This window comes from Salvelinus namaycush, chromosome 8, assembly GCF_016432855.1.
Source record: "Salvelinus namaycush isolate Seneca chromosome 8, SaNama_1.0, whole genome shotgun sequence".
NCBI lineage: Eukaryota > Metazoa > Chordata > Actinopteri > Salmoniformes > Salmonidae > Salvelinus > Salvelinus namaycush.
The window spans coordinates 2,774,407-2,801,688 of record NC_052314.1 but is presented as its reverse complement, the minus strand read 5'-3'; the positions used below and the strand labels follow the sequence as shown (position 1 = coordinate 2,801,688).

General features: G+C 40.7%; 1 protein-coding gene across 1 annotated transcript; it reads right to left on the bottom strand.

Annotated features, from left to right (window-relative positions):
• Nucleotides 1-13,209: 13,209 nt before the first annotated feature.
• LOC120052289 (tripartite motif-containing protein 16-like) lies at nt 13,210-23,742 on the bottom strand. Its single transcript, XM_038999119.1, has 6 exons — nt 23,146-23,742; nt 22,644-22,739; nt 14,837-15,070; nt 14,143-14,302; nt 13,958-14,017; nt 13,210-13,721 (listed from the first exon to the last, which is right to left on the bottom strand). Exons 1-6 carry the CDS (start codon nt 23,740-23,742, stop codon nt 13,210-13,212), a joined length of 1,659 nt encoding a protein of 552 aa, XP_038855047.1.
• Nucleotides 23,743-27,282: the final 3,540 nt, after the last annotated feature.

The following is a 27,282-nucleotide window of genomic DNA, read 5'->3' as shown; positions in this document are numbered from 1 at the left end:
AATCTGAAATCGAGGCTCTGTTCCAGGGCCTCCCTAATCGTTTGCTTGAAATCTATTAGTATACATGCACTTCATACGCCTTTCACTAGATGTCAATAGGCTGTGAGAGGTGAAATGGGGTCTCTAGCTCTTTCTATGGTCAAAAGAGAGAGCTTGGAATGACAGGACCCCAATTTCCTTTGCTCAGGAAAACGCGGAAAGGACTTCCGCATTGGCTTCTGAAAAGCTTTTGTTATAGACGGCAAATATCTCCGGCTTTGATTTTATTTGATAAATGTGACAATATCATCGTAAAGTATGTTTTTTCAATATAGTTTAATCAGATTATTAAATTTTTTTCGGGAGTTTTGGCGTGTTCCGTTCTCTGCGTTTGTTGACGATGGACAGCTTCGCGCCGCTTGGCAAGTTTTGCTTGCAAATTCGAGAGGGAAAAAGGACATTCTAAATCCAAACAACGATTGTTCTGGACAAAGGACCACTTGTACAAGATTCTGATGGAAGCTCAACCAAAGTAGGACCCATTTATGATGTTATTTCCTATTTCTGTCAAAAATGTGTTGTTGTGTTTTCCGCCTTGAGTTTTGGCGCTGTCTCGCTATAACGTAAGCTGTATGTCGTAATGAAGTTATTTTTAGAATTCTAACACGGCGATTGCATTAAGAACTAGTGTATCTATCATTTGCTGTACAACAAGTATTTTTTAGTAACGTTTATGATTAGTTATTTGGTCAGAATAGGTGAGTGTCAGAAATATATCCGGACATTCTGGGAAAAAGATGCTAAGTTTTCCCAATGTATAACCACGGATTTCAGCTCTAAATATGCACATTTTCGAACAAAACATAAGTGTATTGTATAACCTGATGTTATAGGACTGTCATCTGATGAAGTTTGTCCAGGTTAGTGAAAAACTATATATCTTTTGCTGTTTTCTTGCGATCGCTAACTTTTGCTGCTGATAAATGGGTTGTGTTTTTGGCTATTGTGGTAAGCTAATATAATGCTATATTGTGTTTTCGCTGTAAAACACTTAAAGAATCGGAAATATTGGCTGGATTCACAAGATGTTTGTCTTTCATTTGCTGTACACCATGTATTTTTCATAAATGTTTTATGATGAGTATTTAGGTATTTCAATTTGGTCTCTGTAATTGTTCTAGCTGCTTCGGTGCTATTTCCGATTGTAGCTGCAATGTAAAACTATGATTTATACCTCAAATATGCAAATTTTTCGAACAAAACATAGATTTATTGTATAACATGTTATAAGACTGTCATCTGATGAAGTTGTTTCTTGGTTAGTTTGGTTGGTTTTGTGCATGCTACCTGTGCTGTGAAAAATGTCTGTGCTTTTTTCTATTTGGTGGTGAGCTAACATAAATATACGTGGTGTTTTCGCTGTAAAACATTTAAAAAATCGGACATGTTGGCTGGATTCACAAGATGTTTATCTTTCATTTGCTGTAATGGACTTGTTAATGTGTGAAAGTTAAATATTAAAAAAAAATATCTTTTGAATTTCGCGCCCTGCACTTGGACGGGCTGTTGTCATATTGAGCCCGACACCGGCCTGCAGCCATAAAAGGTTAACAACAAGATTACCTTTAAAACGGTATAAGATACATGTATGTTTGAGGAATTTTAATTATGAGATTTCTGTTTTGAATTTGGCGCCCTGCACTTTCACTGGCTGTTGTCATATCATCCCGTTAACTGGATTGCAGCCCTAAGAAGTTTTTAATTAAATGTAGCAAGCGTCTAAAGGCACAATATCCTGTCGGCCACCAACTTTTCCATTTAAGTCTCATCTGTTGTGAAACTGAGTTTAAATCCATTAACCTTCTACACATACCATGTACAGTTCTAACTTGCCAGTTTCTGCTGATGATGAGGTATCACAATGCAAGCTAGTCAGAAGCTCTGAGGAGGTGCTTCCACCCTCAGCATATTTATACTGTCACTACAGGTTTGCTCCCAGAGCGCGGCTTCTTAGGAGAGAACATCTAGCAACCACAGAGTCTGGGCGTTCAGCCAATATTCCACTCCCACTGAGCAGACCTTGTGAGAGCAAACCTCTGTCTACAACAGGCACATCTCTCAGTATGCAACAGGTCAAACATGTATGAGAAGTGTGAGATACTGTACTGCAGAAAGAGATAGTAAAATTCCACCTCACTTCCCTCCTTTTATCACAATTCGTGGCAATTACACGTCTATCAAAAAGGAGGTAATTATACTAAAATCAGAAACTGGAATGAAAACGGAACACCCAGGAAACCACAGTGTGCCTTAACTTTTTATGGCTGCAGGGGCAGTATTGAGTAGCTTGGATGAAAAGGTGCCCATTGTAAATGGACAGCTCCTCAGTCTCAGTTGCTAATATATGCATATTATTATTAGTATTGGATAGAAAACACTCTAAAGTTTCCAAAACTGTCAAAACATTGTCTGTGAGTATAACAGAACTGATATTGCAGGCAAAACCCTGAGGAAAATCAAAACAGGAAGTGGATTCTATTTTGAAAACTCCATGTTCCATAGCCTCCCTTTGCTGGATTTAAAGGGATATGAACCAGAATCCTTTTCCTATCGCTTCCTCAAGGTGTCAACAGTCTTCAGACATAGTTTCAGGCTTTCATTTTGAAAAATGAGCCAGAACGATAACATTGCGTCAAGTGGTCACATGAGTTTTGCTCGCGCAACAGAATTTGGACAGCCATTGTTTTCCCCTCTCCTACTGTGAAAGACATTTGCGGTTGATATATTATCGATTATGTATTTTAAAAACAACCTGAGGATTGATTATAAAAAACGTTTGACATGTTTCTGTGGACATTATGGAAACTATTTGGAATTTTCGTCTGCGTTTTCCTGTGGATGTCTGAACATAACGCGACAAACAAACGGAGGTATTTTGGATATAAAAATAATCTTTAGGAAACAAACGGAACATTTGTTGTGTAACTGGGAGTCTCGTGAGTGAAAACATCCAAAGATCATCAAAGGTAAACGATTAATTTGATTGCTTTTCTGATTTTCGTGACCAAGCTTCCTGATGCTAAGTGTACTTAATGTTTTGTCGTGCGATCGATAAACTTACACAAAGGCTTGGATTGCTTTTGCTGAAAAGCATAATTTCAAAATCTGACACGACAGGTGGATTAACAAAAGGCTAAACTGTGTTTTCCTATATTGCACTTGTGATTTCATGAATATAAATATTTGTAGTAATATTTATTGAATGTAGCGCTATGTTATTCAGCGGTTGTTGATGACACTTATCCATGATATCGGGATTGCAGCCATAACAAGTTAACTCTTTATCCAGTACCCTTACTGGTAAATACTTTAACAAGGCACAGTATCACTCATTCCTGTGTTCTTCAACTCCTCAGGGTAGAACTGCATCTCATGAAAACACAGCTGATCATCACAGTCATTGCCTGGCATTAAACATCAAAACTGCAGTCATACGAGAAGCTAAAGATGAACAGATCACTTTCCAACAGACTAGCATCATAATACCAACCAGGAAAACTAACCCAACCATAACCCACTGGGCTCTCTGTCATCCCCAGGCCCCGAACAAACCGTCTTGGTCCAGAGTACAGGCTGTCTCTCCTACATGATTACTTCCTTCACCTGTAATACACCGGGGGGCCACCAGGGGCCACCAGGGGGCTACCAGAGAACCCACAATAGGGATAGGGGGGTTACTGCAATTATCAGGACGTGCAGAAGCATCACAGAGCTTGGGGGCTTTATACATCTGGTAAAAGGTCATGTCATCTCTTTGGGGGATAGGTGATAAAGGGCAGGAATGACATCACACTTACATGCTGACCAGACCGGACACGTCGCTTGCGCGAGCGTCGCAAAATAAATTTAGAAATCCATGTTATTCAATTATTGCACCCACACTGCTCGCGAGCGCCAACGATCGTCTGCGATGCCAAGGGCTAAAATAGAACTCCTTTCTATTTCTGACACATATCGCGCTGCAAATCCTGCTTCTCCCATCTCCTCATTGGTTTATAGAAGCAGGTACCCACGTGCCATCTCCTCATTGGTTATACCCACGTGGGTGAATGAAAGACGAAATGTTTTGCCGGTTGTCGTGGTAAAAGTGTAGATGCCAATCACCATATAAGTTTAAAGATGAAAAAGCCTGGAAGGAGGAGAGATGACTAGAAACGATTCGGTTGGCCGTTTTATGTGTGGGTTAATTGTCGGAGTAGAGGACCTTGTGCATTTCAGGTAAAATAACAACTCAATGTTTATATCCCAGGACAAATTAGCTAGCAACTGCAAGCTAGCTAAATAGGACAAATTAGCTAGCAAGTGCAAGCTAACTAGCTAAATTGCCATACATATTTAATGCTTTTCGACCTGTCCCCAAATTAATGTAAGTGGTTCAGAGTTTGTTTTGATTTGCGTGTCGTGATTGCGTTTGGTGTAGGGGGACAAAATAAATGTATGCACGATAGCGCACGATGGCGCACACGGTTTGGGTTCCGTGTTAGGGTGTAATTCACTCCCAGGGGAACCCCATATATGGTAGTCCCTTGCTTCTCCCTTGATGAGGAAGCCCACAGACACAACATGGCCTCTCACCAACTGTTGCTTTAGCCACCAACTCAGCTCTACTCAGAAATAAATTGTGCTGTTCTTCCACAGGGGGGGGGGGGGGGGGGGGTCCTTCAATGCCCTCCCCTGTCTGCTGCTTCTAACTTCTGGCCCTTTACTCCAGACTTACGTCGGTCCCTTTGGCTTGGGACCTTCTTCTGTCACTAGGGTCTCTGGCTCAGTCTTTCTCAATTTATCAACATCGGTCTGTAGAGTGTGTCCTTCTGGCACCTTACCAATAGAGAAAATAAACAAAATAAAACGTGGTACACAGTGGCGGGGCCATCTTCCTCTTCTGTGGTTGGTACTCTCCTACAGTGGGACACGTGGATCCAGGTATCCCTCTCTCAGCGATTCTGACTGGAGTTAGGGTGGTCAGCAGCACCTGGTATGGTCCCCTCCACCGAGGTTGGTGCCAGTGCGTTTGTCTCAGATCCAACACCATTATCCAGTCACCAGGGGAGATCTTCTGCAGCTGTCCTCGCTTTGGCTCGGGCAGGGCAGCTCTCACCTGTATATAGATAGACTTCAGAGTTTTGTTAAGAACTTCTATCATATACTTTACCATCTGGTCGTCCACAACCGTCAATGTAAGCTGGGCCTGCTTCACAGGCACGTTGTCCATCTTCATCGGCCTTCCTGTAAGTATTTGATGGGGCGACAATCCAGTAGACTGTAGACGAAGGAGAAATCTCTAATAGGTACCAAGACATTGAAAGGCCCTTATCTCAAAAGTGAGTTTACAAGTGTATCAACGTTCAAAGTAGATTTACTTTCCCATTGTTCCTCAAAAATGCTGTGTATGACATATCATTTGTAGCTCTGAGTCTCTACTTTTATCCAATGTAAAAAAAAAAAGGTTCAGTATCCAGTACTATACTACATTTAAAGGTTCAGTACCCAGTACTATACTACATTTAAAGGTTCAGTATCCAGTACTATAATACATTTAAAGGTTCAGTACCCAGTAATTTAATACATTTAAAGGTTCAGTATCCAGTACTATAATACATTTAAAGGTTCAGTATCCAGTACTATAATACATTTAAAGGTTCAGTACCCAGTACTATACTACATCAGTATTGTCGTGGCAGAATCAGATTTAGCTAAGTAACATAGATTAGATAAGATGTTATTTTCATCATATGCTTGTGAGATACTTGTCATTAGAATGGTGCCCTTTGGACTATAGGGTTGGCAGTGCATTTTCCCCTTCTGTGATAGGGCTTATTAACTTGGGGCCAGAGAGGGGAGAGGTCAGGCTTGTCTTCATAAGTCAATGTATCTGTTAAACAATGTGGTGCTATGTAGAATATCAGAAGGGGAGGAGGACAGAGTGGAATGTTGTTTTCTTATGAATGTGTCTGTAACTATAATCTTAAACCATGTGACGGGACGGCGTTATTAATGGGGAACCAGTTAGTTATCTCATACAATGTCTGTACGCCAGTCACTCCCTACTTTTCTCATAGGGGGAAGGAGTTTGGCAGTGTTTGGAACCATTGTATTTCCCCTCTGAGGTTGCCCTTATCTTGATCTAGTATATGACCTAAGAGGCTCACTGTCTTTTCTGAGCTTATCCAGGAGGGGGTGTATTTTGAGATGGGAGTATCTCAAATGACAATTGATATATGCCATTGGATGAGGTAAGGTTTTGGTAGACAGGGAAATACCAAGCATGAGATTGAAACCTTGTCTTGGGAGACCAAACTGAACGATGATTTATAGCTGATGCTGTCTAGCGATAGGATACTCCTCTTTCGGGTAAAGGATTCTTTGTAAGTTGAGAGGGGTGTATCTTGGCTATAAATGAAACTAAGAATTGTTTTGTAAGCACTCTCAGAGAATTCATTTATAGACACTGAATTGATCTGAGAGTCAAAAAAGGGCTTTGGTGAAGCTTATATATATATATTAAAGATGTACTTTATAATATAACTCTGACTTGTGTGTGGTTGGCTCTCTCATCATTGAGTAATACAGGAAATTACCACAGCAGTATCCAGTACTATACTACATTTAAAGGTTCAGTACCCAGTACTATACTACATTTAAAGGTTCAGTATCCAGTACTATACTACATTTAAAGGTTCAGTATCCAGTACTATACTACATTTAAAGGTTCAGTACCCAGTACTATAATACATTTAAAGGTTCAGTATCCAGTACTATAATACATTTAAAGGTTCAGTACCCAGTACTATAATACATTTAAAGGTTCAGTATGCAGTACTATACTACATTTAAAGGTTCAGTACCCAGTACTATACTACATCAGTATCCAGGACCATACTACATTTAAAGGTTCAGTATCCAGTACTATACTACATTTAAAGGTTCAGTATCCAGTACTATACTACATTTAAAGGTTCAGTACCCAGTACTATACTACATTTAAAGGTTCAGTATCCAGTACTATACTACATTTAAAGGTTCAGTACCCAGTACTATACTACATTTAAAGTTTCAGTACCCAGTACTATACTACATCAGTATCCAGGACCATACTACATTTAAAGGTTCAGTATCCAGTACTATACTACATTTAAAGGTTCAGTACCCAGTACTATACTACATTTAAAGGTTCAGTACCCAGTACTATAATACATTTAAAGGTTCAGTATCCAGTACTATAATACATTTAAAGGTTCAGTACCCAGTACTATAATACATTTAAAGGTTCAGTATCCAGTACTATACTACATTTAAAGGTTCAGTATCCAGTACTATACTACATTTAAAGGTTCAGTATCCAGTACTATACTACATTTAAAGGTTCAGTACCCAGTACTATACTACATTTAAAGGTTCAGTACCCAGTACTATACTACATCAGTATCCAGGACCATACTACATTTAAAGGTTCAGTATCCAGTACTATACTACATTTAAAGGTTCAGTATCCAGTACTATACTACATTTAAAGGTTCAGTACCCAGTACTATAATACATTTAAAGGTTCAGTATGCAGTACTATACTACATTTAAAGGTTCAGTACCCAGTAATATACTACAGTTAAATGTTCAGTATCCAGTACTATACTACATTTAAAGGTTAAGTATCCAGTACTATACTACATTTAAAGGTTCAGTATCCAGTTCTATACTACATTTAAAGGTTCAGTACCCAGTAATATACTACATTTAAAGGTTCAGTATCCAGTACTATACTACATTTAAAGGTTCAGTACCCAGTAATATACTACAGTTAAAGGTTCAGTATCCAGTACTATACTACATTTAAAGGTTCAGTACCCAGTAATATACTACATTCAAGGTTCAGTATTCAGTACTATTCTACATTAGTATCCCGTACTATACTACATTGAAAGGTTCAGTATCCAGTACTATACTACATCAGTATCCAGTACTATACTACATTTAAAGGTTCAGTATCCAGTACTATACTACATCAGTATCCAGTACTATACTACATTTAAAGGTTCAGTATCCAGTACTATACTACATCAGTATCCAGTACTATACTACATGTAAAGGTGCAGTATCCAGTACTATACTACATCAGTATCCAGTACTATACTACGTTTAAAGGTTCAGTATCCAGTACTATAATACATCAGTATCCAGTACTATACTACATGTAAAGCGGCAGTACCCAGTACTATAATACATCAGTATCCAGTACTATACTACATCAGTATCCAGTACTATACTACATTTAAAGGTTCAGTATGCAGTACTATACTACATTTAAAGGTTCAGTACCCAGTAATATACTACAGTTAAAGGTTCAGTATCCAGTACTATACTACATTTAAAGGTTCAGTACCCAGTAATATACTACATTCAAGGTTCAGTATTCAGTACTATTCTACATTAGTATCCCGTACTAATTACGGAATCCGTAATTGGTGAAAATACCATGTCCATTTGCGATATAACAATAAGAAAGTATTTTCATTGAACACTTATTTTACCAGGTAAGTTGACTGAGAACACTTTCTAATTTACAGCAACGACCTGGGAAAAGTTACAGGGGAGAGGAGGGGAATGAATGAGACAAAAAGGAAGCACTTCCTAACCTCCTGCCAAATGTATGACCATATTAGAGACACGTACAGTTGAAGTCTGAAGTTTACATACACCTTCGCCAAATACATTTAAACTCAGTTTTTCACAATTCCTGACATTTAATCAGAATAAAATTCCCTGTCTTAGGTTAGTTAGGATCACTACTTTATTTTAAGAATGTGAAATGTCCGAATAATAGAAGAGAGAATGATTTATTTCAGCTTTTATTTCTTTCATAACATTCCCAGCGGGTCAGAAGTTTACATACACTCAATTAGTATTTGGTAGCATTGCCTTTAAATTGTTTAACTTGGAGTCAAACGTTTCAGGTAGCCTTCCACAAGCTTCCCACAATAAGTTGGGTGAATTTTGGCCCATTCCTCCTGACAGAGCTGGTGTAACTGAGTCAGGTTTGTAGGCCTCCTTGCGCGCACACGCTTTTTCAGTTCTGCCCACAATTTTTCTATGGGATTGAGGTCAGGGTTTTGTGATGGCCATTCCAATACATTGACTTTGTTGTCCTTAAGCCATTTTGCCACAACTTTGGAAGTATGCTTGGGGTCATTGTCCATTTGAAAGACCCATTTGCGACCAAGCTTTAACTTCCTGACTGATGTCTTGAGATGTTGCTTCAATATATCCACATAATTTTCCTTCCTCATGAAGCAATCTATTTTGTGAAGTGCACCAGTCCCTCCTGCAGCAAAGCACCCCCACAACATGATGCTGCCACCCAGTGCTTCACGGTTGGGATGGTGTTCTTCGGCTTGCAGGCCTCCCCTTCTTCCTCCAAACATAACGATGGTCATTATGGCCAAACAGTTCTATTTTTTGTTTCATCAGACCAGAGGACATTTCTCCAAAAAGTACGATCTTTGTCCCCATGTGCAGTTGCAAACTGTAGTCTGGCATTTTTATGGTGGTTTTGGAGCAGTGGCTTCTTCCTTGCTGAGCGGCCTTTCAGGTTATGTCAATATAGGACTCGTTTTGCTGTGGATATAGATACTTTTGTAGCTGTTTCCTCCAGCATCTTCACAAGGTCCTTTGCTGTTTTTCTGGGATTGATTGACTTTTCGCACCAAAGTACGTTCATCTCTAATAGACAGAACACGTCTCCTTCCTGAGCGATATGACGGCTGCGTGGTCCCATGGTGTTTATACTTGCGTACTATTGTTTGTACAGATGTACATGGTACCTGCAGGCGTTTGGAAATTGCTCCCAATGATGAACCAGACTTGTGGAGGTCTAATACAATTTTTTCTGAGGTCTTGGCTGATTTCTTTTGATTTTCCCATGATGTCAAGCAAAGAGGCACTGAGTTTGAAGGTAGGCCTTGAAATACATCCACAGGTACACCTGCAATTGACTCAAATGATGTCAATTAGCCTATCAGAAGCTTCTAAAGCCATGACATCATTTTCTGGAATTTTCCAAGTTATTTAAATGCACAGTTAACTTAGTGTATGTAAACATCTGACCCACTGGAATTGTGATACAGTGAATTATAAATGAAATATTCTGTCTGCAAACAATTGTTGGAAAAATGACTTGTGTCATGCACAAAGTAGATGTTCTAACCAACTTGCCAAAACTATAGTTTGTTAACAAGAAATTTGTGGAGTGGTTGAAGAACACGTTTTAATGACTCCAACCTAAGTGTATGTAAACTTCCAACTTCAACTGTATTTCCCTCAGATTACACACATCCACAAAGAATTAGAAAACATATACAATTTGATAAACTCCCATATCTACTGGGTGAAATACCACAGTGTGCCATCACAGCAGCAATATTTGTGACCTGTTGCCACAAGAAAAAGGCAACCAGTGAAGAACAAACCATTTTAAATACAACCCATGTTTATTTATTTTCCCTTTTGTACTTTAACTATTGCACAATGTTACAACACTGTATATATAAATTTGACATTTGAAATGTCTTTATTCTTTTGGAACATTTGTGAATGTAATTTTTATTTCTAATTGTTTATTTCACTCTTGTTTATTATCTATTTCAATTGCTTTGGCAATGTAAACATGAGTTTCCCATGCCAATACATCTTTTAAATTGAAATTGAATTGAGAGAGAGCGAGACATCCGGTAAAGTTGTGGAGATGAGGGAATATGTGATCAGAACCCCTCCAGTCTGGTTAACCACAGTTAGGTCCAGTATGGACTATCAATACAAGTGACCACTTAGAATGTGACCCAGGTCAATGGGTCTGAACAGAACTGGGGGATGTCAGACATGAAGTTGTCTAAACACAACTGGAATATCATTAGTTTGTGATTCATTGTTAATGGATTTTCAATTAGGAACACAGCGGAACAACCTGACAACACACATAACAAAATAACAATAACAACAAAGAGCAGGAAACCACTAAAGTCATTACCATATTGTCATGTTGTAATGACAGGGAGAAACAATCTAACATCTAGAACACTACTTTAGATCTGGTCTAAAGAAGCCTAGTGCACTACGCAGGGAATAGGGAGCTATTTGGAACAGAGACACTAACTCCTGCATGAAAATCTTTCTCTCCCTCATCTGTCTGATATATCTGCCCATTTCCCCTCCCATCCTCCCTTTTCATTCTATTCTATCAGCCACACCACTAGCTCACCTCCACACAATACATGTACAAGTTAAAGACACATCTTGGAATAAATAACAAAGGAAAACTATTACAAGATGAAGTTTAGTGTTGTATTTTTTATTTCCCATCACCATAAATCATATTTAATCACTGAACAGTAGCAGACCTAACTTCATCTGTTCCTGACTCTGGATAGTGGATTAAAAAGACCATCAATCTCCAATGATATTAAAGTACTATTCTGAACATTACTTATATACTGTGGCAAGTCAAGATATCTGCTGGTTTTATTGTTTGATCAATAGCACCACCTGCTGGACAGGTTTAATGTTGCTTGACTGAGATGTATGGGAGGATGAAAGATGCATACTTTTTAGTCTATGACTACGATTAATCTGTGTCTGGGAAACCAAACCATATAGTTTAGTTACTATCTGTTCAATGTCCAGGAAACCAGTCCATATACTTTAGTTAGTTAGTAAGTGATACTACCTGTTCAATGCCACTGAGGAGAATTACATAAAGACAGAGAACCAATTGAGAAAACATATCAATGGTTCTGAATGACAACCAATACACATCAACACCATACATCATGATTCATGTGAATGTACAAGATAAAAACATTGCATTTGATGAAATATGAAAACGAAGCATTTTAATGCATGAAACCTCTGAAGATCAAAACAGTCAGAAATAAAACAGAGCAGAATGAATCATCACATCTGTGGACCATCACCACCAGCATGACTAGTATCTATGTGGACCCTACTACAGTTTAACCAGCTCAGCTATAGACTACACCAGCATGACTAGTATCTATGTGGACCCTACTACAGTTTAACCAGCTCAGCTATAGACTACACCAGCATGACTAGTATCTATGTGGACCCTACTACAGTTTAACCAGCTCAGCTATAGACTACACCAGCATGACTAGTATCTATGTGGACCCTACTACAGTTTAACCAGCTCAGCTATAGACTACACCAGCATGACTAGTATCTATGTGGACCCTACTACAGTTTAACCAGCTCAGCTATAGACTACACCAGCATGACTAGTATCTATGTGGACCCTACTACAGTTTAACCAGCTCAGCTATAGACTACACCAGCATGACTAGTATCTATGTGGACCCTACTACAGTTTAACCAGCTCAGCTATAGACTACACCAGCATGACTAGTATCTATGTGGACCCTACTACAGTTTAACCAGCTCAGCTATAGACTACACCAGCATGACTAGTATCTATGTGAACCCTACTACAGTTTAACCAGCTCAGCTATAGACTACACCAGCATGACTAGTATCTATGTGGACCCTACTACAGTTTAACCAGCTCAGCTATAGACTACACCAGCATGACTAGTATATATGTGGACCCTACTACAGTTTAACCAGCTCAGCTATAGACTACACCAGCATGACTAGTATCTATGTGAACCCTACTACAGTTTAACCAGCTCAGCTATAGACTACACCAGCATGACTAGTATCTATGTGGACCCTAATACAGTTTAACCAGCTCAGCTATAGACTACACCAGCATGACTAGTATCTATGTGGACCCTACTACAGTTTAACCAGCTCAGTTATAGACTACACCAGCATGACTAGTATCTATGTGGACCCGACTACAGTTTAACCAGCTCAGCTATAGACTACACCAGCATGACTAGTATATATGTGGACCCTACTACAGTTTAACCAGCTCAGCTATAGACTACACCAGCATGACTAGTATCTATGTGGACCCTACTACAGTTTAACCAGCTCAGCTATAGACTACACCAGCATGACTAGTATCTATGTGGACCCTACTACAGTTTAACCAGCTCAGCTATAGACTACACCAGCATGACTAGTATATATGTGGACCCTAGTACAGTTTAACCAGCTCAGCTATAGACTACACCAGCATGACTAGTATTTATGTGGACCCTACTACAGTTTAACCAGCTCAGCAGTACCACAGAGATGAAACCCAGGATAGAGGGGCTGAGTGAATGTGGTCTGGACTCTGTGGAGGAGGGTCATTGTGTCAGAGACACTGTAGAAGGACATAGTACCTGCCTTGTGATCCAGGTACACTCCTACTCTGGAGGACTGAGGGCCTGATACTTTAGTCACAATATTATTGTGTCTGAAACAATAACCATCACTAGAGTGCTGTAAACTCCAGGACTTGTTATTGAGTCCAAATGCATTATCTGCCTCTGTTCTGCTGATGTCTTTATATGAGACTGCTGTATAAACACACCACCCACTCCTCTCCACCTCCCAGTAACAGCGTCCAGACAGACCCTCTCTACACAAAACCTGACACTGGTTGGTGAATCTGTCTGGATGACCAGGATATGGTTGGTCTTGGTATGTAGTGGTCACCTTTCTGTTCCCTTCAGACAGAGAGAGGCGTGTGTTTGCTGTGTTTGGGTCCAGTGTGAGCTGACAGGAATCTGGGAGAAGAGCAGAGCAGAGACCAATGAGGGGAGTTAGAACAATAAGTTAAGTCAGATACTGTATCTACCCTGTCTTTGATTAGAGCACAGCAGAGATCAAATCAGAGAAATATGAGGAGTCAAATAGATACCCAGTCTTTGATTAGATCTACTATTGCTATATATTTCTAGAGGGATTGTTAGGAGTGCCAGTAAAAAGAGACTGTTAGTTACTTCACAATAAAGAGACTCACATTGTAAAAACTGTTCTCTGGTCTTGGGCTCTGGAGGCAGTACAACATCCACTATATTCACTACAGACACACAAACACATTGACAGAGAGAGGGAATGTTATCATCATACCATATTCCACATGTATATGACTAGTAGGGAACTTTCAATGGTCAAAAGTTGATGTTCTTATTATTTTCAACACACCTGTAGTGGAGATCTTGGTCCATTCTCCTTTAAGGAAGTCTTCTAGTTTCTCTCTCAGTTCAGACACAATCTTACTCACATCTCCAAAGTACTGAAGAGGACGGACAACGATGCTGGGTAAGTCTGAAGATACACTGATACTGGAGAGAGACTGATAACTCTGGAGAGAGAGACACAGAGAGAGAGAGAGACAGAGTGAGAGAGACAGAGAGAGAGGGGCAGAGAGAGAGGGACAGAGAGAGACACAGAGAGACACACACAGGGAGAGAGAGACAGAGAGACAGAGAGACACAGACAGACAGAGAGACAGAAACAGAAAGAGAGAGACAGAAAGAGACAAAGTGAAAGACAGACACAGCCAGACACAGACAGAGACAGAAAGAGAGACACAGAGACAGAGACCAAGACAGACAGAGAGAGAGACAGAGAGAGAGACAGACAGACAGACAGACAGACAGACAGACAGACAGACAGACAGACAGACAGACAGACAGACAGACAGACAGACAGACAGACAGACAGACAGACAGACAGACAGACAGACAGACAGACAGACAGACAGACAGACAGACAGACAGACAGACAGACAGACAGACAGACAGACAGACAGACAGACAGGACTACATAATGATTGAGATGAATAGTTTCACATTAAGTTAATTTCATATCACATGTAACAAGGCAGTTTAGTTACTTGGAGGAAATGGATGTGATCCTCTGTGTGTGAGAGCTGCTCCAGCTCAGTGCTTCTCTTCGTCAGCTCAGCTATCTCTTGCTTCAGTTGATCCAGGAGTCCTTCAGCTTGACTCACTTGAGCCTTCTCTTGGGCTCTGATAAGCTCCTTCACCTCAGAGCTCCTTCTCTCAATGGAGCGGATCAGCTCAGTGAAGATCTGATCATTGTCCTCCACTGCTGCCTGTGCAGAGCGCTGTTAAGAGAGAGAGAAAGAGACTGATTTGCCTGTGCAGAGTGCTGTTGAGAGAGAGAGAGAGAGAGAGAGAGAGAGAGAGAGAGAGAGAGAGAGAGAGAGAGAGAGAGAGAGAGAGAGAGAGAGAGAGAGAGAGAGAGAGAGAGAGAGAGAGAGAGAGAGAGAGAGAGAGAGAGAGAGAGAGAGAGAGAGAGAGAGAGAGAGAGAGAGAGAGAGAGAGAGAGAGACCCCAAAAGGCCTGTGGTGTTGATGGTATCCTCAATGAAATGATCAAATATACACACAAGAAATTCCAATTGGCTATACTAAAACTCTTTAACATCATTCTTAGCTCTGGCATCTTCCCCAATATTTGGAACCAAGGACTGATCACCCCAATCCACAAAAGTGGAGACAAATTTGACCCCAATAACTACCGTGGGATATATGTCAACAGCAACCTTGGGAAAATCCTCTGCATTATCATTAACAGAAGACTCGTACATTTCCTCAGTGAAAACAATGTACTGAGCGAATGTCACATTGGCTTTTACCAAATTACCGTACAACAGACCACGTATTCACCCTGCACAACCGAATTGACAAACAAACAAACCAAAACAAAGGCAAAGTCTTCTCATGCTGTGTTGATTTCAAAAAAGCCTTCGACTCAATTTGGCATGAGGGTCTGCTATACAAATTGATGGAAAGTGGTGTTGGGGGAAAAACATACGACATTATAAAATCCATGTACACAAACAACAAGTGTGCGGTTAAAATAGGCAAAAAACACACACATTTCTTCCCACAGGGCCGTGGGGCGAGACAGGGATGCAGCTTAAGCCCCACCCTCTTCAACATATATATTAACGAATTGGCGCGGGCACTAGAACAGTCTGCAGCACGCGGCCTCACCCTACTAGAATCTGAAGTCAAATGTCTACTGATGATCTGGTGCTTCTGTCCCCAACCAAGGAGGGCCTGCTACAGCAGCACCTAGATATTCTGCACAGATTCTGTCAGACCAGGGCCCTGACAGTAAATCTCAGTAAGACCAAAATAATGGTGTTCCAAAAAAGGTCCAGTCACCAGGACCACAAATACAAATTCCATCTAGACACTGTTGCCCTAGAGCACACAAAAAAACTATACATACCTCGGCCTAAACATCAGCACCACAGGTAACTTCCACAAAGCTGTGAACGATCTGAGAGACAAGACAAGTAGGGCATTCTATGCCATCAAAAGGAACATAAAACTCAACATCCCAATTAGGATCTGGCTAAAAATACTTGAATCAGTTATAGAACCCATTGCCCTTTATGGTTGTGAGGTCTGGGGTCTGCTCACCAACCAAGAATTCACAAAATGGGACAAACACCAAATTGAGACTCTGCATGCAGAATTCTGCAAAAATATCCTCCGTGTACAATGTAGAACACCAAATAATGCATGCAGAGCAGAATTAGACCAATACCAGCTAATTATCAAAATCCAGAAAAAGAAATGTTAAATTCTACAACCACCTAAAAGGAAAAGATTCCCAAACCTTCCATAACAAAGCCATCACCTACAGAGAGATGAACCTGGAGAAGAGTCCCCTAAGCAAGCTGATCCTGGGGCTCTGTTCACAAACACACTCCACAGAGCCCCAGGACAGCAACACAGTTAGACCCAACCAAATCATGAGAAAACAAAAAAATAATTACTTGACACATTGGAAAGAATTAACAAAAAAACTGAGCAAACTAGAATGCTATTTGGCCCTTAACAGAGAGTACACAGTGGCAGAATACCTGACCACTGTGACTGACCCAAACTTAAGGAAAGCTTTGACTATGTACAGACTCAGTGAGCATAGCCTTGCTATTGAGAAAGGCCGCCGTAGGCAGACCTGGCTCTCAAGAGAAGACATGCTATGTGCACACTGCCCACAAAATGAGGTGGAAACTGAGCTGCACTTCCTAGCCTCCTGTCCAATGTATGACCATATTAGAGACACATATTTCCCTCAGATTACACAAATCCACAAAGAATTTGAAAACAAACCCGATTTTGATAAACTCCCATATCTACTGGGTGAAATACCACAGTGTGCCATCACAGTAGCAAGATTTGTGACCTGTTGCCACAAGAAAAGGTCAACCAGTGAAGAACAAACACACTTTTGTAAATACAACCCATATTTATGCTTATTTATTTTCCCTTAACCATTTGTACATCGTTACAACACTGTATATATACATAATATGACATTTGTAATGTCTTTATTCTTTTGGAACTTCTGTGAGTGTAATGTTTACTATACATTTTTATTGTTTATTTCACTTTTGTGTATTATCTACCTCACTTGCTTTGGCAATGTTAACATATGTTTCCAATGCCAATAAAGCCAATTGAATTGAATTGATTTGAGAGAGAGACTGACTTGTCTTAGTGTAATGAGGATGGCTTATTACACTAACACCCCCCCTCCTAAAAACACATTGCGTGCCACCACAACCTCCACACAATTACATTATACAGTATCCAACACCACAGTACAATACATCATCCAGCACCACATTCCTCCTCTCCAGCCGTACAGACAGCCCCCCTGAGCCCCCATACCTCCTGAAACATCTCCATACTGTTGATCATTTTGTAAAACTCAAACTCAACCCTAAGGCGTCAACAGTAACGGCATTACCCTGGCAACACAGACAAAACATGATGAACAGTCTGTCATTGCAGAAAACGGACACCCCTCCCCAACTCCCAGGTCATCCCGAGCCAACTAGCTATTGGAGTCCAGGGCTCCATGTAATACCCTCCACTGGATGACCCCTGACCTTTCCAGCACTGGGAGCTTATGGCGCACCCTCTACCTATACCCTGCCATGCTCTCAGCCCCCACAACCCCCTGCCACAACCCCCTGAAATCTAGAATCAGCTTCCTATTTCGCAACAAACCTCCTTCACGCATGCCGCCAAACATACCCTCGTAAAATTGACTATCCTACCGATCCTTGACTTCGGCGATGTAATTTACAAAATAGCCCCCAACACTCTACTCAGCAAACTGGATGTAGTCTATCACAGTGCCATCCGTTTTATCACCAAAGCCCCATATCCTACGCACCATTGCGACCTGTACGCTCTCGTTGGCTGGCCCTCGCTTCATACTCGTCGCCAAACACACTGGCTCCAGGTCATCTATAGGTCTTTGCTAGGTAAAACCCCACCTTATCTCAGCTCACTGGTCACTATAGCAACACCCACCCGTAGCACACGCTCCAGCAGATATATTGCACTGGTCATCCCCAAAGCCAACACTTCCTTTGGCCGCCTTTCCTTCCAGTTCTCTGCTGCCAATGACTGGAACGAATTGCAAAAATCTCTGAAGCTGGAGTCTTATATCTCCCTCTCTAACTTTAAGCATCAGCTGTCTGAACAGTTTACTGATCACTGTACTTGTAAATAGCACACCTGATTACCTCATGCCCATATTATTACTTGCCCTCTTGCTCTTTTGCACCCCAGTATGTCTACTTGCACATCATCACCTGCACATCTATCACCCCAGTATTAATGCTAAAATGTAATTATTTTCGCCTCTAGGGCCTATTTATTCCCTACCTCCCTACTCTTCTAGATTTGCACACACTGTACATTGATTTTTCTATTTTTCTTTTCTTTTGTGTTATTGACTGTATGTTTGTTTATGTGTAACTCTGTGTTGTTGTTTTTGTCGCACTGCTTTGCTTTATCTTGTCCAGGTCGCAGTTGTAAATGAGAACTTGTTCTCAACTGGCCTACCTGGTTAAATAAAGGTGAAATAAAATATACATACAAAAATTAAAAGGCTGCTCCTCAGGCTGCTTATGCTTCATTGTTTGTTATGCTATAAATTGTTATTTTATGGTTGTAAGTGATAAAATGAACTGGAGCATTTTATATTTATATGATGAAAGATAATTTGTCAACAAAATTACCTGAGGAAATATATTTTCCATGGTCCTCTTTCTAGCTTTTAAAGGTCCCGCCATATCTCATAGCTAACGTTACCTCAAAAAAGAAAGAAAACTCGAACAAAATGACCTAAAAGGAAATACATTTTTCCATGGTCCTCTTGACTAGAGTTTAAAGGTCCCGCCATAGCTCTATCCTCATTGGTCAATTTTTGGTTACTTCTTGGTTGCACTGGCGTCTCGGATTGGTTGGCGAGGGCAATTCTTGGTTACTTCTTGGTTGCACTGGCGTCTCGGATTGGTTGGCGAGGGCAATTCTTGGTTACTTCTTGGTTGCACTGGCGTCTCGGATTGGTTGGCGAGGGCAATTCTTGGTTACTTCTTGGTTGCAGACGGCGATATGATTGGTTGTCGCAACCAGAAATTTCCTCGACTCACCCTAGTCAAGGGGGCCGGGGTTCAATACCTGCAATAGTTAGTATTTGTTGGTTCTCCTAAAAGCAACGCAGGCCTAATACCAGATATATAGCTAACTGTAAAGTAATGAGTGACCATTTTAGAAAATCTGATATTTTATGTCAATCATATTGCTGCTTGTAGCCTATAACTGATGCTTCGTTGTCCTTCGTTCCTGCCCCACCTATCCCACGACAATTGCTGGTTACTAGGTTAACCCAGTTCTGCCTTGCAATAATAACTATAATAAAATAAAAAATAAAAGGCAAATGCTTACATAGCATTTATTGTAATAAAACATATATTTAGTACCATAATGGTATTTACTAACATAATATTATTATTAAAATAGTTCTAGGCTACCCTACCCTAGAATTAGCGTTAAAGCTAAAATAGGTTATACGTAGGGTTAGAGTTTCTGTATAGCACTTTGATATCTGCTGATGTAAAAAGGGCTTTATACATGTGATTGATTGTTAGGTTCAGGGTATTTAAAGAGAATTACTGTTTGGGTTTATAGCTCTCTTGCTCCTCCCTGTGGTCGTCTGTGGGTACTATATACCTCATTAACAACACTTGATAGGCTCATAATCTGAGGTAGCAACTGCATCAGAGTTACAAATCAATGAGCTCCACCTGTCCATTTGGTTTACAACTCAGTGAACATACGCAGCATTCTCTCTATTTGATGCCTACTAACGAATAGATTTTGACCCATATCAAATTACCCAACAGCCATTTAGAAACATTACGCTGTAATAAAACAATTGAAATAAGGTTATTTCTTAGTTTAAAACATGTATTCTGGCTGTTTAAATTGGCCACATTTTTAAAAAGAGGCTAGAAACATGCGTTTTGTTTAGGTTTAAAATATTTTTATGGCAAAAAATATGGTTAACCATGACCAGAAAATATTTAATATTTGACGGGTATGTGCCAACCATCTATTTCAGTATGATATACCAGAATTGCATTCACTTACAATGAAATTCTGTATTTCCCTTGCAGCATTGCGTTGCAGTTGCAGTGCATTTTGTGTGGTACATATGTAGGATTTATTGAATGTATGTAAGGCAATAAATAGGCCATGGTGGCGAAGTAATTACAATATAGCAATTAAACACTGGAATGGTAGATGTGCAGATGATGAATGTCCAAGTAGAGATACTGGGGTGCAAAGGAGGAAGTTAAATAAATACAGTAAGGGGATGAGGTAGTTGGATGGGCTGTTTACAGATGGGCTATGTACAGGTGCAGTAATCTGTGAGCTGCTCTGACAGCTGGTGCTTAAAGCGAGTGAGGGAGATATGAGTCTCCAGCTTCAGTGATTTTTGCATTTCGTTCCAGTCATTGGCAGCAGAGAACTGGAAGGAAAGGCGACCAAAGGAGGAATTGGCTTTGGGGGTGACCAGTGAGATATACCTGCTGGAGTGCGTGCTACGGATGGGTGCTGCTATGGTGACCAGTGAGCTGAGATAAGGCAGGGATTTACCTAGCAGAGACTTGTCGATGACCTGGAGCCAGTGGGTTTGTCGACGAGTATGAAGCGAGGGCCAGCCAATGAGAGCGTACAGGTCGCAGTGGTGGGTAGTAGATGTTGATTTAAATGCACCAATACATATCATTAAAGCTATACACTGGATTCTGTCCAGCTTCTGAAGACAAGTCTTTGCCGCTGTTCCATAAACTATACACCTGTAATCAATTGTCGTCCTGATCAGAGCTCTATAAATATCCATCAACGATTGTCTGTCAGCACCCCATTCATAATCAGAGACCCACACAACCAACTACCACGAAAGTGATGGAATGAGAGAGAGACATCATTACAACACTGTACATAGACATAATATAACGTTTCTTCTTCTTTGGAGTTTAACGGCGGTTGGAATCCAATATGTTGCATTACCTCCCAAAACTGAACTATAATATAACCTGCCTCTCTCTCGCCGGACGCTTCTGATCCTCAGCAACATGGGCACCCGTTACAGTTGACATGACGCACACAACTTTATCCACTGAAACTACACAATCCTCTATCCCATGACCTCCTGCACACTTCCCACATCTTGGAATCTCCCTCCTACAAACTGCTGCAACTTGACCATAAACGTTGCACCTGAAACAGCTCAGTGGATTCAACACAAAGACTCTAACAGGATAACTGATATATCCTAACATGACTTTGTCGGGTAAAGACTCAAAACTCAAAAGGACTGACAGTGACTCCTCTGTTTCACCACGCTCCCCACCAGGCCTGCGTCACACCAAACGGCGGGCATCACAAACACCAGGAGTCTTCAACTTCAATTTCTCCACCTCCACACTTAACACTACCCCAGAAATCACTCCTTTAAATGGTGCCCTGTTCCTAAGAGCAAAGAAACAGATCTTGACCCAAGTTGCGTGACACGGAGCGCCCACTCCCTCTGGTCAGAAGAAACACAAACAAATATCACAAGTCCACTACAGGTTACCTTCACTGATTCAACTGCACCCAACTCCTTTCCCACCCACCCTGAAACCACTAATGGATCTGCCAAAAGGTATGGATCCACGTTCTCCAGAAACGTAACTTCTACTGCACCAGATTCTTCTTTATAATGTCCATTGATGCCAGGCTCTGGTTCTGAGCTCTTCACCACACCTTCTCACTCACTTAACTCTCGCTCATTCATTTCAATTTCACCTCCAGAATTCAGACTGGCTCACAGCTCACTCTGTGTTTGCACTTGAATTATAACATTTGAAATGTCTCTATTCCTTTGAAACTTTTGTGAGTGTAATGTTTACTGTTAATTTCTGATTGTTTATTTCACTTTTGTTTAGTATTTATTTAACTTGCTTTGGCAATGTAAACATATGTTTCCCATGCACATAAAGCCATTTGAATTTAATTTAATTGAATTAAGAGAGGTGTGTATAGGGGACATGAGATAGTCATGATTTTTCATGGTTATGTGATGAGGTAGCCCCGCCTGTGACTTCAAAATCAGTAACGGTCAAGATGTTGGTTTCTCCCGCGGTAGACCTGTGTTCATATCCCGTTGGTTACATTAAGAAGTCTATTCTCTGAAAAGGCTTCCCAACAGTGGGGTCAGTGGGATTGGAGAGGGGCCCCTCTCTCTCTCTCTATCAGACTGGAGGAGAGAAGTGAAATGGTGTCTCCTCTGGTCAACAAGACTCACCTTGAAAGAATCCACAGCCTGTTGGAGCTCCTTCAGCTCCTTCTCTCTCTCCTGGAATCTCTGCTGGACCTTCTGCTGACTCCTCCCCAGCTGCCTCTGAGGAGAATCACTCTTCAATGAGCTATCAAGCTTTATTTGTCCAGTAGATCAATAGTATAGTAATGTGACATAGGGCCCATAGAAGATAGGGATACACATTAAGAGGAAATGTCTGTGAAATTATATTATTATGTTATGTGAATGATTATCGTTTTAACAGTACCCAAATCAGGGACCTTATTGGGTGTTTGATAATGAATGATAATGGTGTTTGACTTTAGAAAATGGTGATACATTTGGAGAATCTGGGTTAACATATCTATATACTCAAGGTTTGTGTTCAAATTTATTCTGCCGTGTGTCAATTTAATTTGAATGATCTCATATTCAAACAGTCTTAGTTCCTACTGTATCTTAATTATTTGTTTATCAGACAGTCACCAACAAGTTGTTCTGGTCTTACCTGTTTCTCAGTCCTCTCTGCTGCAGCTGACACTGTATCATGGCCTTTATGTTCATCCATTGTACACAGATAACAGATACACTGCTGATCGGTACGACAGTAAACCTCCAGCAGTTTGTCATGATGAGAGCAGATCTTCTTCTGTAGTTGTGTGGTGGCTTTGACCAGCTTGTGCTTCTTGAAAGCAGGAGATTCATAGTGAGGTTGGAGGTGAGTCTCACAGTAAGAGGCCAGACACACCAGACAGGACATGAGGGCTTTCTGCTTTCTGGTCTCAGTGCAGACATCACACGCCACATCTCCAGGTCCAGCATAGCACAGAGCAGGAGGGGGAGCAGCCTGGAGTCCTGTCTTCTTCAGTTTCTCCACCACCTCAGCCAACATGTTATTTTTCCTCAGATTAGGCCTTGGAGTGAAGGTCTCTCTGCACTGAGGACAGCTATAGACCCCTTTCAAAACATCCTGATCCCAGCAGCCCTCAATACAGCTCCTACAGTAATTGTGTCCACAGGGGCTGGTGACTGGTTCCTTCAGTAGGTCCAGACAGACAGAACAACAGAACTGGTCCTGGTCCAGCAGAACTCCCTGCTGAGCCATTTGGACTGTTGTTCACTCGCACAGAGACAGATGACACAGAGACTCTGATCAGTTTCCTCTTCTTATAAAATAGTTTTGGGGTGTGGGATGGTCTTCCTGCTTCTGCCAGAGAGGTGGGGTTAGAGGGAGGGAGTGGTGCAGGCAGGGAGGGAGGGAGGGAGGGAGAGAACTGCATGCAACATCAAGAAGGATCGAGAAGATTTTAGTTCCTAGGTTAGGGCCTTTAATAAGGAATAAATCTAACACGTGAGTTGTTGGAATATATAAAGAGTAAAAGTTTCTATGAAGTACATATTATAATGATTTTAATGACCTTAATAATGCCTTATAATACACTTATGTGTTATAACACTGATTATGAGTGTCTATAATTATTCATAAGTGGTTGTAATGAGGGGGGACTTGATATTGGGGCGGCAGGTAGCCTAGTGGTTAGAGCGTTGGGCCAGTAACCGAAAGTTTGCTAGATTGAATCACTGAGCTGACAAGGTATAAATCTGTCGTTCTGCCCCTGAACAAGGTAGTTAACCCACTGTTCCTCGGTCGTCATTGTAAATGAAAATGTGTTCTTAACTGACTTAGTTAAATAAAAATGTAATAAAAATATTGATACAATGTACTGTAGTTGAAATAAATACTGTATGACTGATCATTGAGAACGAGGTAATACTATCTCTCTGTATTCAGAGTTTAAATCCCAGGAGACCTAAAGGAAGCCTTCAACACATGGCTTCATCCAGTCATAGTAAACAACCTGTCTGTCTGTCTGTCTGTCTGTCTGTCCGTCTGTCCGTCTGTCCGTCTGTCCGTCTGTCCGTCTGTCCGTCTGTCCGTCCGTCCGTCCGTCCGTCCGTCCGTCTGTCTGTAGATGCAGCCAACTTCTCAGCGGTGGTTGTTGTTGCTATCAGTGTTAAAAAAAAACGTACAACTCCATGCTCAATGACTACTTTTAAACAAAAAAACTAATAATTAAACAATTAAACACATTTACTTGAAGAACAGTGAAGATACAGAACAAAGAGGGTGGCCTGCAGGTAAACAAGACACCACTGAATCCCCTGCAGCTTCTATTAGGGCCAGGAGTTTTCCTGGCTACGTCTCCTGGCAGGAAAGACTTTGTCTCAAGTTATATTATTGTTCACAGAGTGAGTCCATGTAACTTATTATGTGACTTGTTAAGTACATTTTTACTGGCCTACAGAGCATTCTAGAAGTATTCAGCTCCTTTGACTTTTTCCACATGTTGTTACCTTACAGCCTTATTCTAAAATGGATTAAATTATTTTTCTACCTCATCAATCTACACACAATACCCCATAATGACAGAGCAAAGACAGGTTTTTGAAATGTTGGCAAAAATAAAAAATGTAAAAATACTGAACTATCACATTTACATAAGTATTCAGACTCTTTACTCAGTACTTTGTTGCATCACCTTTGGCAGTGATTACAACCTCGAGGCTTCCTGGGTATGACGCTACAAGCTCGGCACACCTGTATTTGGGAGTTTCTCCCATTCCTCTCTGCAGATCCTCTCATGTTCTGACATGCACTGTCAGCTGTGGGACCTTATATATATTTTTATTTTTATTTATTTCACCTTTATTTAACCAGGTAAGCTAGTTGAGAACAAGTTCTCATTTACAACTGCGACCTGGCCAAGATAAAGCAAAGCAGTGCGACACAAACAACAACACAGAGTTACACATGGAATAAACAAGCGTACAGTCAAATAACACAATAGAAAAAAGAAAGTCTATATACAGTGTATACACATGGCGGTAAGGCAATAAATAGGCGATAGTAGCGAAGTAGTTACACTTTAGCAAATTAACACTGGAGTGATAGATGAGCAGATGATTATGTGCAAATAGAAATACTGGTGTGCAAAAGAGCAGAAATATAGCGAGGGTGTGTGCCTTTTCAAATCATGTCCAATCAATTGAATTTACCACAGGTGGACTCCAATCAAGTTGTAGAAACATCTCGAGGATGATCAATGTAGACAGGATGCATCGGAGCTAAATTTCGAGTCTCATAGGAAAGGGTCTGAAAATAAGGTATCTGTTTTTTATTTTCATACATTGCAAAAAATTCTAAAAACTGGTTTTTGCTTTGTCATTATGGGATAATGTGTGTAGATTGATGATGGAAATTATTTATTTAATCTATTTTAGAATGGATATAAGGCTGTAACGTAACAAAATGTCTACCAACATAGACAGGGCTCTAACTCCTCTAGCTCCACAATGAAATAGGGTGCAGGCCAGGCAGCAGGCTGTTAGCCAACCTGCCAGCTTAGTGGAGTCTGCCACTAGCATAGTCAGTGTAGTCAGCTCAGCCATCCCCATTGAGACTGTGTCTGTGCCTCGACCTAGGTTGGGCAAAACTAAACATGTTCGCCTTAGTAATCTCATTAGGATAAAGACCTCCTCCATTCCTGCCATTATTGAAAGAGATCGTGATACCTCACATCTCAAAATAGGGTTACTTAATGTTAGATCCCTCACTTCAAAGGCAGTTATAGTCAATGAACTAATCACTGATCATAATCTTGATGTGATTGGCCTGACTGAAACATGGCTTAAGCCTGATGAATGTACTGTGTTAAATGCCTCACCTCCTGGTTACACTAGTGACCATATCCCCCGTGCATCCCGCAAAGGCGGAGGTGTTGCTAACATTTACGATAGCAAATTTCAATTTACAAAAAAAAAAATGACGTTTTCGTCTTTTGAGCTTCTAGTCATGAAATCTATGCAGCCTACTCAATCACTTTTTATAGCTACTGTTTACAGGCCTCCTGGGCCATATACAGCGTTCCTCTCTGAGTTCCCTGAATTCCTATCGGACCTTGTAGTCATAGCAGATAATATTCTAATTTTTGGTGATTTTAATATTCATATGGAAAAGTCCACAGACCCACTCCAAAAGGCTTTCGGAGCCATCATCGACTCAGTGGGTTTTTTCCAACAGGTATCTGGACCTACTCACTGCCACAGTCATACTCTGGACCTAGTTTTGTCCCATGGAATAAATGTTGTAGATCTTAATGTTTTTCCTCATAATCCTGGACTATCGGAACACCATTTTATTACGTTTGCAATCGCAACAAATAATCTGCTCAGACCCCAACCAAGGAGCATCAAAAGTCGTGCTATAAATTCTCAGACAACACAAAAATTCCTTGATGCCCTTCCAGACTCCTTCTGCCTACCCAAGGACGTCAGAGGACAAAAATCAGTTAACCACCTAACTGAGGAACTCAATTTAACCTTGCGCAATACCCTAGATGCAGTTGCACCCCTAAAAACGAAAAACATTTGTCATAAGAAACTAGCTCCCTGGTATACAGAAAATACCCGAGCTCTGAAGCAAGCTTCCAGGAAATGGCGCCACACCAAACTGGAAGTCTTCTGACTAGCTTTGAAAGACAGTACCGTGCAGTATCGAAGAGCCCTCACTGCTGCTCGATCATCCTACTTTTCCAACTTAATTGAGGAAAATAAAAACAATCCAAAATTTCTTTTTGATACTGTT